This window comes from Periplaneta americana, chromosome 3, assembly GCF_040183065.1.
Source record: "Periplaneta americana isolate PAMFEO1 chromosome 3, P.americana_PAMFEO1_priV1, whole genome shotgun sequence".
NCBI lineage: Eukaryota > Metazoa > Arthropoda > Insecta > Blattodea > Blattidae > Periplaneta > Periplaneta americana.
Genome location: NC_091119.1, coordinates 70,090,351 through 70,111,425, shown reverse-complemented (window position 1 = coordinate 70,111,425; position 21,075 = coordinate 70,090,351). Strand labels below are relative to the sequence as shown.

At 36.5% G+C, this 21,075-nt stretch overlaps 1 protein-coding gene across 1 annotated transcript in view; it reads right to left on the bottom strand.

Moving 5' to 3' along the window:
- The window catches only part of LOC138696151 (serine/arginine-rich splicing factor 7-like), a 44,869-nt gene extending 24,583 nt beyond the window's left edge, over positions 1-20,286 (bottom strand). Inside the window, exons 1-5 of the mRNA XM_069820718.1 lie at positions 20,132-20,286; positions 19,947-20,010; positions 10,947-11,100; positions 7,475-7,669; positions 5,996-6,286 (exon numbers count right to left, since the gene is read on the bottom strand). Coding sequence (XP_069676819.1) covers positions 5,996-6,286; positions 7,475-7,669; positions 10,947-11,100; positions 19,947-20,004 — 698 coding nt within the window. The 5' untranslated portion in view covers positions 20,005-20,010; positions 20,132-20,286. The remainder of the gene's footprint in view (positions 1-5,995; positions 6,287-7,474; positions 7,670-10,946; positions 11,101-19,946; positions 20,011-20,131) is intronic.
- Positions 20,287-21,075: the final 789 nt, after the last annotated feature.

Genomic DNA, 21,075 nt, shown 5'->3' with positions numbered 1-21,075 from the left:
GAAAACCTTATGCAATATTCTACATAATAGTATTTTTTTTTATTTTAGTAGGTTATTTTACGACATCTCAGGTTATTTAGCGTCTGAATGAGATTAAGGTCATAATGCCGGTGAAATGAGTCTGGGATCCAGCACCGAAAGTTACAGAGCATTTGCCCATATTGGGTTAAGGGAAAACCTCAGAAAAAACCTCAACCAGGTAACTTGCCCCGACCAGGAATCGAACCTGGGCCACCTGGTTTCGCGACCAGATGCGCTAGCCATTACTCCACAGATGTGGACTAAATAATTGTACAGAAAGATGAAATTAATAAGATATGCAGAAACAAAAAGTTATGTAATTTGTTTCTTGGAGTTTTATTATTTTCAATCCATCTTACCACATACTACATATAGTCTACTCATGTAAGTAAATCATTAGACGTAGGAATGTACGAGTATGTTTAGAATCAATTACTGCTGAATTTACATCACATTAAAATACATTATTTTATGGGCACTCTAAACATTGAAATTCTTTACGAGTAGGCCCTTCAAGATTTATTGTCAGTGGAGTGCTAACTCTTCTTACTGAAAGTAGTTTCTAATTTCAGTTTTTACAAGATTCATCCATCTAAATCCTCCCTCACAATTTACAGTATTCAATGGAATTTTTCACTTAACTTACATAAATTGTACCAACTCTTTCAAATCCATTCTTGAACATCTATTGCTCAATACCTTTTTGAACATTGCCCATTCCATCAGCATTTGATTTAAATTCACATTCTCGAGAACTAATTAGTTCATACATATCTCTGATTTCAGTTTCTCAGTTACCATCTTTGTAAGAAGCCCAATGTGGTTCGCATTTTTACATATTTATATTGAAAGTCTGTTGCATTTTTAGAAGTAGCAAAACGCGACAAATGCGACTGTGGCTTAAACCCTGATTAAAAATAGATCAAAAGAAGATTTACATCAAAATAAAAAAATTTGAGTATTTTATCATTGAAACTCTGCCCGGCCAAAAAAAATTCTGAAAAATGTTACACAATTTAAAAAAATAACTATTGGGTTTTCAAAAACATTAAAATTATTTATCGAAAGTAGTACATTCTAACACACCTAGGTATATACATACGCAATAAATTATCCCAAGTTACTTTTATAACACCATCATTAATTAGGTTTCCTATCCTATTAGTTACAGGTTGTACTCCAAGCTGGCATTTATGAGTGGATTACATTGCAGCTTAGTATGTGTTAAAATCTAAGGACTGAATATTCAAATTCGCACTTCTCTATTTAATATTTGTTTTAACGTTCAATATTATAATACTATATTCACATTCTTTTATAGAGTCACGCATTTAAACATTACTGCCCTAAATCAAACTACAAATACAACTAATATGCTACATGATCATGTGTCTTAAGCATATGTGCCTCAATAAACAAATAGTCAAACCTCCGTACAACAAAGATCAATATAATGATAAACTAGGATGAAATGATATTTTTCCATGGTCCCGGCAAATTTCCTACATAAATAATGTTAAAAAATAGCTCACTACAGCAGTGAAGCAATTTTAGAAACACTCTGTCACAAAGATATATATTTTTAACTTCAAGATTTTTCGTAAATCAGCAGCTTGGTCTTATTTACACGAGTGGAAATTTCTACAAAGGAATAGACATATAACCAGTCTTCCTAGTTATTTCTTGATGTATATGTGACGAAGTGGAAGTAAATAGGCTTCTGCTAAACAGAAATCAACAAGTATGGAAACTAAATTGGCTGCTTTAAAGATTTGGATGAAGGAATGAAACAGACAGCAGGTTCACAAAAATATGGACTTTCACAATCTACATTGGCTACTTTTCTTTAAAGAAAAAGGAAAGAAACTGAGGAAAGTGTTACGAGAGGCAAATCTGATCCAGCATGTAAATGATTGAAGACAGCAGTTTCAGATAATGTGGACAGTGCTACAATAAAATGGTGTGTGTGTCTGTGGATGATGGTGTAACAGTGTTTATGGAGTGCAGTGATGAATCTATAATTGAATGAAAATATTGAGAAACCCCACATGTCCACTTTTTTGCATTTTCGTTTTACTGTATCTAACATACTGTTCAGTGACAAAGTATTTCATTTAGAATTGCTAATAAAAATATTTAACTGGACAATGACAATCAGGTAGATCTAAAAATTAATCAAAATACGAGCATTACAACGAAAATTATATATTTTCTCCCCATAGCCTCAAAGGGACTACTGTACTCCAACCACGAGAAAGTTTCCAGGGAATGAAACAAAGCTGGGTGATGCTGTGAATGAATGTTGATGTCATAAGACGTCATAAGGTCACACACGTGGGTACTCGTATTGGTTATCTCTCAAAGCACAAACCATAACACTGATATACACATTTTTATACTACCCTAGTTACAAAATTAGATCATCACTGTTAATCTCTTGGTCTTTTAATCCCTCCATACAGGAAATAACATATGCAGGAGAGCGCATGATTTTTAAATGGACGTTATAACTTTAATATTATCTATCTACTTCGCTCCAATAGATGACGCAATAGTAAGCACATTCCTTTCACGGTTTATCTCCTGGTTGGAGAACAGTACTCTGCCTCGCTACACTTTTCTTATTAATGATTGCTGCAGTCAGAATGGCCACTTTCTTAGTAGATATAACTCTTCTATGTGGTGGCATCTTTTGATTGTCATGTAGGGGTTTAAAGTTCAGTTAAGTCCCACTACAGTACACTTTCACCACCACCACTCTCCCGAAAGCTTACTATGCTCCTCAAGACTATGTCATCTGTTACCAGTCACAATATTACATCAAATTGACAACATTTTTGGTTACTGCTACTTTAAATTACGACAATAAATAATGAAATGGAAAATGACAGTGCGATGGAGGGAAATGGAAGAACCCTAAGAAAAACCCTCAGGAACCTTGGCTTTGTCCATTACAAATACAACTCCAACACCAGGGTACAAAACCAAATCTGTAGTGATTGTAATTTAATGCTCTGTCAAATAAGCTAGCAAGGCAGTTGTTTTAATGATTTTATTTCTAAAGCTGGTGACAATACTATCTACTACATACAGAGCTAGCCAAACCTAAGTTACTGACATTACCAAGCAAAGTAGTTGCTTTAAGCATGGCAAAGGATACAATGAGTATTTTTTTTTAATCAGTTGTACTACACCGGCAACAAAATTCAACTGGCACTATTGTCAATCTCAGCCAGTGTTCTAAACTGTATTCAGAAATATATTGGTAGTAAATATGCTTAGATACACAGTGCAGGTCTCGTATTATATCTCTGCCTATGTGCAATGTCACATTTGCAGTAGGGAGAAAGGGATATAACAGACAGAGTTTGCAATGTTTTTTTAATGCTTTGACACCTGCGACCAAGATAAGCCATTTGAAATTTACTGGTCACCAGCAGGCAGAGATATAATAAAAGAACTGTACAACGACGCATTTTCCTTGTTGACATCTATTGAAGAAGTTATAAGAGTTATGTTAACTCAAGTTTTGGCGCAACAGATCACTTGAAGAGGAATGTGAGATGAAGTTAAGTCCAGTAAAAAAACTCCAGTCATCTAGCACAAGAGTTGAACATAGTGTAATAATCTGTGGTAAGGGGTTTGAAATTTCTCAAGTTCCACAACTGTATGGTGTCTAAAAAAAAAAGGTAAAGGTATCCCCATAACATGCCATGAAGGCACTTGGGGGGGCATGGAGGTAGAGCCCCATGCTTTCCATTACCTTGGCACTAGAATGAGCTGGTGTGGTCAGTACCACGCTCTGGTCGCCTTTTACCCCCCAGGAAAGACCCGGTACTCAATTTTATAGGAGGTTGAGTGAACCTCGGGACCGTTCTGAAAGTTTGACGAGAAAAAATCCTGCCACCACCTGGGATCGAACCCCGAACCTTTCAGTCCGTAGCCAGCTGCTCTACCAACTGTATGGTGTCTGTGATTCATAAATTGAATAACACTAGAACTTAACTAGTGCAATTTAATTCAGTAGATATGTTTGAGATATTGCTATACTGCAGATCTAACCATGGACAAAAATACGCATTTCTCAATGTAGTCCAATAAATGATCGAGACTATGTAAAGTGCCAGCAAAATTGTATCTTCAAGTTAGAATAAATGATAAAACCCACTCATAGTGCCCTTTGCTAGATTTAAGGGAACTACAGGAAAGTCCACCATGTAGCCCATTAAAAAGCAACTTCGTGGGCCAATAAGAATGCTGGGAACTTAGGTTGACTTCTTCTGTGGCACAGAATACCAAAGGCTGATTTCAGTTGATGGGAGAGAGAGTTGCACGCACTTCTATTTCAGTCTGGTATCATTACACAATGGCTAATTTCCTATGTGTCAGCTTACCCTAATTACTTGCTTATTAGACTCCCCTCTAATATAAGATCCCATTCCACTTTAAGAGCAAAATATAAAGAATATATACATCCTCATATTAGACATTATTATTATTATGTTCACTTCAATATAGGTAACTTACCATTGTATTAGGAATTTAGTACAATCACGTTAATACAAAGATCCAGGTTCTGAATTCCAAAGATTTTTGAACAACAATGTACATTATCAATCACAAATGCTCATGGGAAGATTGCCTGGTAAAACCCATTTCTGAAACCATTCTCTGTTCTGTTATTTCTCCAACTGTCTCAGCGTTGACAAAGAAGAACAATATTTCTCTTTGTTTATCCTCAAACTACCTACCATACTCTGACACATTAGCTCTTCCATTGCCACAGCAGGGTCAGAGAGACAAACTCCCTTTCTTCTACTTTCATAAAGTGGACACGAAAGAAGAATATGTTCGCTACATGATACTTATACAAATCAACTGTGCAATTACTAGATTCAGTGATAAATCTTATCTCAAATCTCACAACCTACAAACGTCAGTTATTTAAAAAACGTGAAAGACTGAAATCATTTACAAGTAGAATGCAAAACACCAGGATTTCCTGTATATCACCACAAAGGAAAAATAAAAAATTTTATCAGGATGGTGAACATGGGTGTGACAAGATATAGATGCTGCAAAGGATAATATAGGTCAGAGGGTAACATTCAAATTTTGATGTTTTTTTTTTTTCCATTAGTATCTCAGTATGCTCATTCTCATTTAAACAAATTTATTACTGTTCATGAATCCTACATTAATATGAAACCATTTTAATGCAAAATAGTAAGGTTACACAAGATGTTTCCATAAGCATGCTTCCATAAACTTACATTACTTCTTAAATCCACGTAAATCATCAAATCATATCCCATTAGTACAAGTGAAACTTCTTGAAAAAGTCCTAGTTTAGGCAGTTACAATTTAATTTACACCAGAAGAAAATAGATTTGCGTAAAATTAAAAATGTAGTGTATATGGCAAACAATGTTATGTTTAATATGCAGAAAAGCACTATTTACCAACGAACTGTACACCCACATACAGACAATTTTTCCAGCATATCCAAGAGAATTCCTTAACATTCTATTTCAAACAAAACAAAGAAGGTTCACTGTATACATCTTCATTAAAGCACTTTCTAATGCGCTTCAGGATAGGAATTAACTTTGTGCATGATGGCTTTTACGTATCTAAGGTCTTCATGATATTGTAAAAATCTGCTTCAAATAACATTTAAAGATATTACATTGCAAATAGCGAGTTCTGCTTCAATTAAACTGAAGTGCACATAAAGCAGGTTACAGAAAAATTCACAATTCCCTCACCCATAATTGGTTTCACATGAACACAAGCACAAAATTGCTACAATGGAGTTACTACAGATTATTAAAACACTGGTACAAAACATCAAACAAGCAATTACTGCAAATGAAAAACTTAAAATGCAATGTGTGATCAACTCCTTTTTATTCCACTTCTTCAACCTGCACATGTGCAGAAGCATTCCCTCCCCATGAAGCAGCAATCTTACCTGCTCCTTGACCGAGACCTGGAACGGGAGCGGCTTTTAGAGCGGTTTGGAGGCGAGCGTGAACGCCCACGATCCCTCGAGCGAGATCTATCCTTGGGACTTCTGTCCCTTGATCTTGATCTGTCCTTTGGTGACCTATCACGATCTCTGGACCTGTCCCTAGAGGACCTGTCTTTTGGAGATCGGTCTCTTGGAGAGCGCGAACGTGAACGGCTGCGTGAACCACTTCGTGACCTGGTGCGACGATCCCGTGAACGAGAACGGGACCTCGAGCGGGATCGTGAGTAGGACCTGAACAGCCACCAGCAAAAAAAAATAAATAAATAAAAATAACATTAAAAATTTTAAAGCAGTAATTACAGCCTACCTTTTAATAATTTTAAATTTACGTCTATTTTATCAGTGGCAATATTTAACTGTAAATCACACGTTAGAATTAAAGATTTAAAAACTCTTGCCACAAATTTTATCAAGTAACTTTTATTGGTTACTCAAATTTGAGTATTACAGCAATGTGTCATTTAAATGCGAACAATTTCTAAAATACGTGTTCTATCCCAGTATGGTACATCGATATCCGAATTTATTATGTATTTCACTCAAAAAAAGGCTAATTTCATGCAAGATTTATCAAATTAAAAATATTCGGAATTTGATAAAATGGATGATTTTTTTCCTTCTTTTATTTACACTGAGAGTAATTTTAATATGAACCCATATTAAGTTGTTTCCCTTGTACCATTACAGAACTCACGTATTATAATGAACAGTGATTCAATTAAGAACCACTGGCGAGCTCTAGTGGACAATCGGAGAAGCTACGCTGAAGCAACTCAAGTCGTGCGTGTCATATAAATCTGGGCGTGTGTGGTGCAGTGGCGACTCTATGCAGAACCCGAAGACTCGACAGAAAAACTGGCTTGTAGCAGATGTGAAGGGGGAGACAATTAACGCTTGTAGCCTGCGTAGACTTGTAGCAATTTTACTGCAGACTCTAATCCAGGCTCAAGCCTGTCGATTCTCAGAAGCTCTGAAGACAAATACAAAAGGCAGGACAGACGGAGCGGTCGATGGACCAGTCGTGCTACGAAGTCTCAGCTAATTTACTACGACGGGTCAGGATGATTTTTTCTAACTCTCGCGTGGTGGATGGGTGGGTGTGTGCCCTCGTCTCTGAAGAATTCATAGGAGTGGCAGTAGTTCAGCCCGATATGTCGACTTTAGACTCTCAGTCGAAGGAAGGAGGTTGTGTATTGTGATCTTATTTTTCAGCCGTATTTCCTAAAAAATGTTAGGAATACATTATCACTATTTAGTCCACCATTGTTTCTCTTATTATAATACTTTTGAAATTAAGATTGAATACAAAAGTTAAAACCCAAATGTAATTGATAAAAATTAAATAAATACTCTACCCTTTCAAAATGATGAGCTTTTAAAAAAGAAATGAACTTGAGAAAAAAAACTCAGCACACATACCTGCGCCTTCCCCCACGGCTACTTCTGTAACGATAGCAATCTCTAGCATAATGCCCACGTTCACCACACTCATAGCAGCGATCTTCTGGATGAAATGGTCTTCCACGACGTGGTGGTGGTCCACGGAAACGACTTCCTCCCTTACCTCCCATGCCATTTGACATTTCCACTCTAACACGTCTTCCACAGATAGTCCTAAAAGTAAAGTGCAAATTAATTGTAACTATATGATCCTCTATGATCGAGTAGTCATCATGCTTGAAAATGGATCTGAGGTTGAAGGATGAAATTTTAGGAACAAATCTAATCTACAAGTTTCCTTCAGAAGGAAGCTGATTGTAAATCTGCAACACACAAAAGAAAATCTTTCATGAAGAAGTGCAGTACTATTGACAAAATTGTGTTTGTTTCAGTTGTAAGTGGCTGTAAATTCGAATAGTTATTACACTAGTTGAAATTGAAAAATGAACACCTCTATAGAACTACAGAAGTGACGTAGAAACACCATATTCGCATGGGGCATTGACAGAGGGCAGTAAATGCATGAAAACTCAGCCCATAACTGTAGCTGAATGTCTAGTCAACATTGTAGACATGCCAGGATGGCGTAGACGAACATAATTTGTGCAATTAACTGAATTTGAGCAAGGTCGTATTGTGAGCCTGCAGGAGGCTGGATGGTCCTCCTGAAGAACTGCCCAACACGTTGGAAGTGAAGTGTCTGCTGTGTATCATTGTTGGTGCCGGTGATCCAACAATTGTGCAGATGCACGTCATCCTGGTTTCGGATGGCAGTGGCATATTGATTCATGCCTGGACTGCTGTATCAGACAAGCAATCATTGCTTATCGCATGGCAACCGCAGCACACCCAGGGTGTCACTACAACGATCAGCAACAGATAGCTGGTTATGACCCAGATCACATATATAACAGATTGCTCATCCCTATGTTAAAATCGGCAGCAACTGCCAGAATCGTCACCCATCCACCGTAAACGAACACAAGATGGCAGTACAGTCGCCAATGCAATTCAAATGGGAGTTATGACGTGATTCCCTATGTAACAACTAGATGGCAGCATAGTAAACCCGACAAAAGTTGTTACCGTCAAAGTCTATACGGCCGAACAATCTGGGTATATATGATCTAGGGTTATGATCAAGGGTGCCACTCACCAGGATTCCTTTCACATCTCAACATCATGCAGTCCACCTTGGTTGGTGCCGCAAAAAACGCAACTAGAGGGATGAATGGCGCGGAGTTGTGATTAGTGATGAGTGCAGATTCTGCCTTGACACCAGTGACAGTCGTTTGCAAGTGTGGCATCGACCAAGAGAGCGGCAACGACCATAATGTATATGGCAGCAACATACAGAACCAACTCCCTGGTATTGGAAGCTATTGCCTACAATGACCATACACCGATCCAATTTTTCTCTCTATAGCCAAACACCTCAAAGTGGGCTGACAACTGTCAAGGAACCAACACTGAGTGCACACTAACTCTGTGTGACTTAAATTGTGGTTTTCTGTAACGTACAGTGACATGTATTATGCAAATCAAGCTTTCAGGTATAACTCCCTGTAAAGTTGATTTGAATAATTTCGAGGAAAAAACTGTTCCAGAGCCGGGCATCGAACCCGGGACCTTTGGTTAAACGTACCAACGTTCGATGCCTGGCCCCAGAACAATTTTTCCTCGAAAATAATTCAAGTCAACTTTACAGGGAGTTATACCTGAAAGCTTGATTTGCAGTTCATAAAATGTTTATAATCGTGGCCAAAATTAATCATCTAACTTTGGAATAATGTGGTAGTTGTGTGTATTGTACACCAATCTCCTCCCAAAAAAGTGGTAAACTAATGGTGGTTACTAGCACAAAAACAAATAATAATGACAATTTGTATCACAATTTGCATGACATGATCAATTTTTTATTTATTTTTGTTCTGTGTCTCGTTTCTTTCTGGTACCGTTTCTCTTCACATGTTGCACTATCCTTCAGTCAGCTACAGTTGTTGTTTATGCTTGGTACTATAGATCAACGAAAAAAAGACTAGTATCTTCGCAAAAGAGTATTTTCCCTGAACCAAACATACGATAAAAATGGAGTAAACATTTTTTCGATATTTGTGCAGGTGATGTGCTTTTAAAGAATTTGTGAGGATTATTCATATCTTATGTGCGGCTGATTTGCTAACACTAGAAGACTGAATATGGTGACACATAGAAAGACTGTCATGTGAGGGGTCATTCTGACCCCTTGTTTTATACTGTCTTAATATATACGAAAAATGATTTGGATGTGTAATGTAATGTGTTAGCAAATATATTTTTAAGCATCATGATGGCTCTTCACAACAGAAGTACAGTCAGTATAAAAATGCAATAGGTAGCTCAAAACAGTAAGATTCTAAATATTATAGTGTTATGGATTGAAGTTATTGTCTTTTTTAGTAAGTAATATTTTCGTTAATATTTTTTTCCAACAATTGTAAGAACTATTCTCAATCACTAAAGTACAGTCACTAAAAAAAATTCTGTAAAAATCTATAGTATCAGAGGAGTGTTTACGAATGTGCCGCTACTCCATGATTCTCATATGCAGAAATTTCCTCGTTTTATGTATTTCACATATGAAAGCATAGGACTGAGTTCAAAACTAGTCACTAATTGAATAATATTACACTTCACTACTGATAATTACATCTAATTAGTGTACTATATATCCTAGTCGGTGATGTATGGACTGGAGGAGGAAAGCAACTGGCCACCCTACACCATTATCTTCCGGCTTAGCTGCCTCGTAAGTGATGCCTTATTGGGATCACTTGTGAGGTTCAGACCAGTCTTCTGGCTGTTGACTTTACTTTATATACATACTGATAATAACGACTGATATCAATTTGACCCTTCAGTCTTTCTAGGTACTATTCCTTTTAATATCTCCACTTCTATAACAGTTTCAACATCCAGAGTTCAGGTGAACAATATCTTGCTAAAATCAAGAAATGTCAGAGTAACAACTGGATATGACATGTAGCATAGGAGTAATGTGCTTATAAATATGGAAAAGGGGTCAAAATGACTCCATCTTTCTAGTGTTAAAGAATATTTATAGGGATGTTATGTGCAGTTGATGTGTTTTCAAAGAACCAGGGGTGAGAGTCACCATAATAAGCTTTATAGCTAAAAAAAAATAAAATAAAATAAAATAAAAAAAAAATTACCTGGCTATCTTTTAGCCATTATTACCATTTGAGCAGTAATGTAGACTGCCTACTAGACCTACATCACACTTGCTTCCAAGCCATCTGTTGCTTAGTAACAATATTTATGCGGAAATTCAGTACACATTACCGTGGTTCACTGTAGCTCTTTTAAAAATTCATAATGAGCAACTTCAGAAAACATTTTTCAAGGACAAAGACATTTTAAAAATAACATTTAAAATTTTTTTATCACTTACCTTCCATCTAGGCCTCTTACAGCATCTTCAGCATCTCGAGGATCTTCATATTCAACAAAAGCAAATCCTGGAGGATTTCTGGCAACCCATACATTTCGAAGCGGTCCATAATATGAAAATGATTCCTCAAGCTCTTGTTTGGAAGCTGCAGAACCTATAGGGAAGGTAGAAAAAAAGAAGAGGTTAAAATAACATTCAGAACACCCCAAAAACTACGAAGTTAAAAAAAGCAACTGAAAAAGATATTATACTACAGATCTGAAAGATGTGGGTTCTACATTTAGTTTCATAATTCAAGTAGGGTCATATGTAGTTTCATAATTCAGTCTTCTAATATATAACAGGGAATGTGGGTATGTATGTACACAATGCATGTATGTATGTTCTCTATACAAATCTACATACGTTGACAGATATTTGCCAAAGTTTGCCAATCTTCATAACCAGGAGAAAAACATAGGCTATATTAAAACTGGACAAATTGGACGTTAAATTAATTAAAGAAATAGAAATAGGCTAAATACGATCAACATTCATACATAATATTAAAATGCAATCTTCTTCAGTCAATTGTTCTGTATTATTTTCTGTTGTATTCAATATCGATTTTCACGAGGCTGTGGAAAAAATAACATTGTTGATACACCATGAAGGCCAAAATCTAGACAATAAGTATCTTTACGCAGTCCAGAACCGTATTACAAGTTTCTCAATACAGTTTTAGATAGTGCGCAGTGTTTCATCCAACTGAATTCTTGAATTCTTTGAAAGCACAAGGGCTGTCATCACATAATTTATTGATATTGAATCACAAATAATATTATCACCAAAACAATGGAACAAAAACTGGTGTGAAAAAAAATTCTGCAAAACATAACAGAAGTGACAATATTAACTGGCAAAACGAAAGATGTTTTTATTCCACATATTCCTATGATATCCGCTAACAAGCCTTTCAATTTTAAGCAACTGCAATTTCAGTGCAACAAGCATTTGTAATGGCTGCAATCTATTGCAGTTCACTTCAGCTCATAGTAACTCTCTCTGTAGCAAGCAACACACATGATAGTGTAAAAAAATTAAGCCCATTCTAAGGGATGTGAGTTCATTAGAAAGTATCCTTAATAAGTGTGATCAGGAAGCTAGAACAAATGTTACAAATTCTCGGTTAATAAAGTCACAAAAAGAGTTGATTACACTGTTACAGAATCGTTTGTTAAATCGAATTCAAAAGGGTAAAACGGATTTTAATTGAAGTAGTGGAACTATACCTGCTTTTTTTGAAAGATGGGACATGACAGGAGTGTTGCGATCAGAAAAACAACTAAATGTCACATAGCCTTACAGGCCTCTTGCTATGGTAACGGTTGAGTTGCCAAACTTATGTTCCCACCTGGTGAGTGCTTAATAGTTCTCTTGGCTACATTTATTGTGCACATAATGTTAGCAATGGCACGTTTCATCTTTCTCTGGCAATTTTTATATTGTTTTCTTACTTCGCGTCAATTGACAATGAATGTTTTAACATCAGCCATCTTAACGTCAATTGCTAGCTTCCATCAGCTGACAGCATGGTAGTCCATATTGGCAACATAGGACTGTAGTTACAAGCTCGGCTGCTTAACTGTCATGTCCCATCTTTCAAAAAAACTAGTGTCCTGTCTATTCCAGGAAAAAGGAAAACTAGACTGGAAAATACCTTCGTTTGTGTAGACTAGTATGTGCATTATACACAGTATCATACACGAAGAGCAGGTCCCAAAAAGACGCAAATTATTACCTATAATTAAAAAAAAAAAAAATTTTCGTGAGGTTTGAGAGTTTGCTTCGACTGATAAAGAGCTAGAATTTAAATGGAAAAAAAATGTCAAAATCGAAGAAAGAATTTGATAGACAGAGCTCACATCATAGCTTGGAGATAGGATTACCTAATAAATATGCAAGATGTAAGGCAAAGTGGAATATAAAATTTTCTTCTTAGGCGAAACTTGGATTGACAGCAATTTAACTTTCGGAAAGTTCTGGCACAATGAAGAAGAATTAAGAGTCCAAATAAACTGTAATGTAAGCAAAAGATTAATAATAATCCATGCAGACAATGATGGGACACATTGTAGCATAGGGTTAAAACGTAATGCTGCAAAGCCGGAAGCTCGTGGGTTCGATTCCCAATGGAATCATGTATTTTCTACATTGATCCAATCCTTCCAGCCCTGGGGTTTACTCAGCCTTTAACAGAAATAAAAGCCAGGGCCATTTCCATGTAAGACTGACACTCATGCCGATTTTAAAGATGGGGACATTAGGCCTAATCCTCCCCCCCCCCCCCCACAACCATCTGGGCCGATCTGGCATATGATGAGATTGACCGACTTCCATGTGGGCAGTGAATACGAATTTTTTACAAAATGCCCTAATTTACAAAGCTGGGACATCCACTGGAGACTATCAAGGACAGATGAACAGTGCGAATTTTGATAAATGGGTTAGTGAAATACTTGCCCTTTCCATAAGCAAGTAATAGAGAAATTCATTTCAGCCAAAAGTAGGACAATTGATCTACAAGAAACGAAATGACAAGGCAAGCTTAAGCATGACTTATTTTTAAGGTATATTTCAGGTGTACACTATCTTTTAACTCAAGTCACCACTGGTACCATTTCATAACTAACAATTCTTTAGAATGTAGTTTTCGAAGTGTAAAAAATTATTTGTGCATCTATCACTCGTGTTTACCAACTGTAGTGAAGAATGTTCATTTTCAAAACTGGAAAGGATTAAAAATGAATTAAGAGCACCATGGGTCAAAACAGATTGAACATGAACTTTGTGCACTAAACTCAAGGTAATGCAGCTTTCAACCATGCCATTACAATAATAACCAAATTAAATCAAATACACAATGTCGCCAACATAAATGATATGACGTTTGCCTGTGACGTTACCAAGAGAAATTTTTTTTCTCTCTGCCTCAGTTCTAAACATTACTTAAGAGGTAATGCCATTGTTAGCAACAAGGTTAAGGTTTCATGATATATATTAGTCTAAATTAGACGCATTGGCAGTGAACATTTTGAAATATACTCTCATTATTGTTCTTATTAATATTTTGAAGTAAATTCGTTAGAATTGTTTGTACTTTATTTACATTTTGAAATAGGGTATATGTACGTTGAAATTAAAAACTGTTGTTTTCTTATTAATAAAGAGCATGTTCGATTGTTTTATTTCCCGCCAGTATGTACTTACGTAAATATTGCTAGTTGATGTTACGTGGGTTAAATGAGGGACTAGAACAAGAGCAAGGGATGTGAGAAGATAAGAGTGGGTTCGATGAAGGGATAGGTAAGTGACATGAGGCCAAGGAATGTGACAAGGTTGGTTGGATTTGTTGAGGAAATAGCCAAGTGACAGGAGACAGATGAATGTGGCATGCTTAGAGTGGGATTGAGGCAGAGACCTTAGCCCATGGACTGCTTCTGCACTAGACCACACTGGGCTTCGCAGTCTCAGACAGAACGAGCCCGTAACATCACTGCGTGGGCCAGCCAGGCTGCTTGCAAAGCAGTTTTTGCTGTGCTGGTATCAAAGCTTCGAACTCAAGTTTCCTCTATTATCCATTATTGAGTTTGTGCGGGCTTGTGCTTGCATATGCAATTTGATCAACGATCAGCTACTGCTCCAAAAGTTTTTGTTTTAGTTTTTTATTTGTTTTCTCAAGATGAGTCCAAATAAATAATGGTACATCAAAAATAAAATACAGTCTCTGTGATTAAGGTTTTCCGAGCTGAGATGCCATAGTCTACTGGTAAGACTGATAGATCATGGCATCTCAGTCCAGAAAACTTTCATCACAGACACCGGTAGTGAAAGCCTACATGCTAAAATACAGTCTCTCTAGAGAAAAAACAGTGAAGGAGAAAATTGCTGCTAGATAATTTAAAACAGAGCTGGATAGAAATTTAAAAATTACCATTGGAACAGTTTTTAAATCTGCATTTGACAGAAGTGGAAAATAATTTAATTTTGTAAGTTATCCGGTATGCAGGTAATGTATGCTCATGCAATTGGTTTGACTGGTTCCTCATATATTTCCCATCATCCATGCATTGCAAATCACAAAATTCGAAGTGACTATGTGAACCGTGTATCCAAATCGTCGCAGGAACTGATAACCAAGAAATCTGTGCCCATGTATGCATGGAATTTGAGGTCATTTCGGACAATTGACGGCAAAGGCTTACTGTAGCTATGTACGTATGGCAAAGTGAGTGCCAAACATGTCATCTCCCATTCAACAATTGAGAAGCATTTTTGCTAAACTCAACAGATACACAAAACTACTTTTCTCAGAAAACGAGTTTTATTGTATCCTACACAGTTTATGTTGTGGGAAGGAGATATTTCTAATCATCCTCTATGCATGGTGTGTACCGAGTTATGCAAAATCTGACTGCATAGGATGATACAGAAGCTGGGTCTATATGACTATAGGATATCGGTAGTATGTTTATGAGAATATATGTTGGCTAGATTGGGGAATGGGGTGATGTCATAAGATTGATGTCATCGGTCAGTAGGGTTACATTTTGTGTTTACGGGTAAATATAGGGGTTGCTGTGAATTCCAGTGGTTAGGTTGGTATAAGTGTAAATTTTATTGGTGGTTGGTACTGATGAGGTTTGAATGGCGTACCGGTAAAGCATGTGTTTGGATGGTGTGTAAATCATTCTATTATTTGTTCAATTCGTGAGCAGTTGTGCTACTGGTGATTTGTTTGACTATGGAGTGTGTTGCTGGCCCAAGAGGAGTGAAACGGAGGGCTGAACAAGGTCGACGTATGTGAGAAGGTTAGAGGGTTAGTTGAAGTGATATTTCAGTGACATGAGGTCGACATATGTGAGAAGGTTAGTGGGTTAGTTGAGGTGATGTCTCAGTGACATGAGGTCGACATATGTGAGAAGGTTAGTGGGTTAGTTGAGGTGATATCTCAGTGACATGAGGTCGACGTATGTCAGAAGGTTAGTGGGTTAGTTGAGGTGATATCTCAGTGACATGAGGTCGACGTATGTGAGAAGGTTAGTGGGTTAGTTGAGGTGATATCTCAGTGACACGAGGTCGACGTATGTGAGAAAGAAGGTTAGTTGAGGTGATATCTAAGTGACATGAGGTCGAATACTGTGAATTCAATGATATAAGTGCGTTTTCTCTGCCGTGTATAGTGTCTAATTGCCAAAATTTCACCAATGGGATCGTGTTGATGATATCCTATTTTGAATAAGAATGGATGGGTTGTATTCCAGAATGGGATGTTGTGAAATTGTTTTGCTGATATCCTATTTTGGATAAGAGCGGATGGGCTCTGTCCCAGAATGGGATATCGTCAACTTGTGTGATTATTGCTTTTTAGATAATGGGATCGTGTTGATATCCTATTTTGAATAAGAGCGGATAGGTTGTATTCCAGAATGGAATGTTGTGAAATTGTTTTGCTGATATCCTATTTTGGATAAGAGCGGATGGGCTCTGTTCCAGAATGGGATATCGTCAATTTGTGTGATTATTCTTTTTAGATAGTTTTATTTACTCGTCGTGTTGGTTTACGTCGGCCATGTTGTGACGTCACTGCGTTATGACGTAAAGTAGCCTCGTTTAATTATTAGGCAGCGGCATTCCTTTTAAGATTTGTAGGTCTTTATTGCCTGCACCGATAATAAAATGAAAATGCGACGTTGTCACATCTTGTTTGTTGCTGCTATATATTAATATAACATGGAGTATTGGAGCGGCCTTCAAAAGACTTGACAATGGACAGCGCCACATAATTAAAATTAATGAAACTACAAAGCTTCCGTCCATACACTCTGCGTGGAGTATTGGAGCGGCATTCAAAAGACTTGACAATGGACAGCGCGACATAGGTAATTAAAATTATTGAAACTACAAAGCTTCCGACCTCTTTGACACTGCTAGCCTACTAATTGAACGTGGCCACTATAACTACCATGTGACGTCATCGTTTGTCAAACTTGACGAAAATTAAACGGTATCCTATAATAAAAGAGTCCCACAGAAGCTAAACATCATATGATTGTAATATGTAACTAATTTTCGCAAAATTTTGCATCTACCGAGTTTAGCAAAACTGCTCCTCAATTAGTGTCCCAACACATGGCGCAAAATGTCGATTTTAATTACTTAAACTTTCTAGAAATAAAAGTTATTTGTCAGATTAATGGAGAGCTCAAAGCGTCCAAATTTGATTTAATTCCTGTTGCCACATTTCCAATGAATATTGGAATGGAATTGAATGGACTTTCAGGAAGAGGAGGAAGGCACTGACTCAGCACTCCGATCTTCCAAGATCTACTGCACTAAAGCTAGGCACATTCTCGAACCCACAACAGCTGATTACACCAAGATTCACTACAACCCAGATCTCCCCCCACACTACACGGGGAGAGAAAACTGAAATCATTTTAAAGTTTTCACATTCCTCGGTCTTAAGTCCCTTAAATATCCCCTCAACTAACCCACTAACCTTGTCACATAATCGGCCTCATGTCATTTAGTTATCCCCTCATTTAACCCACCTAACCCAGAACGAAATGCAAATCAAACGTCACTTCTGTGTGTGGTGTGGCGAGCTCTATAAGATTGGCCTTAATTTATTAATCGCCAAATGAGTGGCTTAGAACAAAAAGCAGGTAAGTGACGGAAACCTAGTTTTGAGGAATTTACAGTTAAAGTTCTACATGCAATGAAATATTATAGAGCAGTTTGGTGAAATGATGCCCATATAGCAGCACTGCATAGTGTGATCACTTACCTGATTTTATCCCAAAGAAACATCCTTTTGGGCTATCACAACACGCACTTAGTCATTTTTTTAATAATGTCACTCACCTGCTTTTTGTTTTAAGCCCCTCAAATGTACTCATACTTTTTAAAGTTGCATCTTCATGTTTCTAGCATGAAGTTTTAGGCAAACCCGTCCCAATCAAAACACAGCAAATTAAAATTGTCATATCGCTAAAATTTGTAGAGCAATGAGAGATTGTAATTCGGTTTCCAATGGTTTGTAATGAATTTTTGATACTGTAGTTAGTTGAAAAACTGAATCGCCGTGACACAATCAAAAGAACGTTGTAGCCTATATTGAATGTTGTTATCTAATGCCGGGCTTTGGCAACGAAGCCATTAGCGTTCTTGCTCTCCAATATTTCTCTGTGGTGGATCCATCAGGTAGAACTTCACAGGTTATGAGATGATCTTCAGTCATTTCTTCTTTGTTGCATAGAGGGAAATTTGGATTTGTGTAAATTCCTATTTTATTCAAGTGTTTGGCCAAATAATCGTGTTCTGTAAGCAGTATGAATTTGGGTAATTTCCTAGAAGACGGGCAAAATCCAACATGGCTGACGAAAACTACCAAAACCGTTCTGCCAACTATGAAGTACAAATGTCACCAAACATCGCAAAATCAAAGATGAAAAATCAAATATATATTCGTATTTTTAAAGAAGAACAAGCCCTCCAAAAAATGAAAATATATTTAATTTTTCGCCTTTGATTTTTTTTTTGGCGTTTCGTGGCATTCGAACTTCATAGTTGGTAGTACTTTTCTGGTAGTTTTCGTCCGCACTTTCGAACTTCATAGTTGGTAGTACTTTTCTGGTAGTTTTCGTCCGCACTTTATCCCCAAAAATTACAAAAACACAAAACATAATAATTTATCACCTTATCAAATAAAATTCAATTCTCATTGACGTCTTCATCGACAACCACTTCACTTCCAATATAAATGACACAGGCTTTAAGGCAATCTAAACTTAAACAATGCAAGCAACAAAGAACTAAACTAACACTTTGTCGTACAGTCAACTGTGCATAAATAAACCACGTCTTTACACTAAATGAAATTCTCTTCGAACACTTATTACACCATAACATCTACAGAAAATTCAGTAAGTAATTTCTTTAAACCACAGAAAAATTTCTTTAAACCACAGAAAAAACAGTTTTCTCCTCAACATTCAATACATCATACAACAACATACAATGTAACATCACTCACGTCAAACAACCAGGAACAACTGACGTCATTATCCATTCAAAATTAATGAAAATTCTAGAATAAATTACAACTATAACCAATCAAATCGAAAGAAAATCATAAAATGACAAACTTTCAATAGCTTTAGCCATCAGACACAACATAACACCACTCACGTCAAACAACCAAGAACAACTGATAACGTCATTATCCATTCAAAATTAACGAAAATTCTAGAACAAATGACAACTATAACCAATCAAATTAAAAGAAAATCACGGCGGCACCTAGTATAAAAAACCTAGTACTAACATGTAAAAGTCACTAAAAGATCACTAACATTTAACTCTGAAATAAAAAAAGTTGGTAATACGTACTATATTCAACCAAGTGCCCGTCTTCTATGAAATTACCGAATTTTGCTACTGCAGATTTACGTGGGATTTCTGGAATAATTTGTTTTTTTTTTTATTAAAATGCCTATATTGAATGTTAAAATGGTGAAGAGAAAATATAATTTAAACTTCATTCACTTAAAAATATAACTTAATTGTGTCTATTACACATGAGACAAAGGCATTACTAATAAACTTTAACCTCTCACAAACACAAAACTATATTTATAACAAAAAAAAAAATCATATAAAATACAGGTACGCAGTTTTTTGCCCTAAGCGGCACAAATTGAACAAATAATCAATTCTTTGCATTCAGGTAAATTGCCCTACAAAAGACCTCTGAAGCACGTATAGTTATCGACATTTCGTCCAAAACGCATGCATTAGCGTACAGTAGCGAAGCATTCTAGTATTATCAACAAAACTATCGACCACATGAAGTACCCGGCAGGATCTAATCACACAAAATTAACATTTTATTTACGTCATATTCAGAAGTTTAGCTATGAATTCTGATATTGCAAAAGGAAATTGTTTATTTCTTACCCAAATCACCAACATACAACTTGCAGTCAGAAGATCCGGAATCCCTATAACGCGACATTATTCCCTGTAAAAATGCAAGGCATCATTGATTAAGCGTCGGTATTTCGTTAAACCTGTAATTCTAATGAAACATGATAATTCACATGCCCCATGAATATACAATTGTCTCCACAAGAAAAACTTACCCTATACAAACACAAACTACAATAACTAATGCATCAAACTCAAACACATTACTCTACACACAAAACTGAAATTTCAGTCATATCAAGATGGCCAAAACATACAACGGAAAACGGAGAGACGCTATAGGAATGATGGGTAATGGGCGGGAAACATAGTCCACGTTCTGGAACAACTTCTGAGCACACATAGGCTCACATTCAACGATTAAAAATCAGTCAGAGGGTTTAGAATCAACGATTACAGTACGTACATATTAATTGAGAAAGAAGTGTGCACAAACGTGCAATTTAGTTTGGTATGAGTTACTTCTCTTTACTATATTCCACCAGTGACTTCGTTCTATACGTACATATTGGAGCAACGATAAACGATAAAAAGAAATGAGCTAGCGACGCTTTGGTATCACAGTCTACTATATACAGACGCGAAGCTCAATATGTAGTAAAAATGCAAACATGGGTAGTTGCCCACCACTAAGATCGCTACTATCTATCGCCTCATCATCACAGATCTCTCTCCTAGCAGACGACAAAATACAGTATGTTACACCTTCGTTGTGTTCTTTTGAAAAAATTAACACCTTCCTTCCATTATTGAAATACTAAATGCATAAAATTAATTTATTATTTTAATGAAGTAGGGCCTATGTTAAATTCCACCATAAACTCGAAGATACCTGCAAGAAATAAGTAATATAATTTTTGTTCGTGCAAAACGAACTGAAATTTACTATAATAGCTTCAGTCATTCAAGATTATAGTGATAATTAACTATGAAACCAATAAAATATTAATGTGCATTTCCCTTTACAACAATAATAATGGAAATATGAATTAATGGAGTAACTTACGCGTACCGTTACTTGTTGTGTAGGCTTACGTAGTTAACAAAGTGGGATGAGGTTAAGCAATAATAATCACACCAGAATTGGAAATAAAACGTG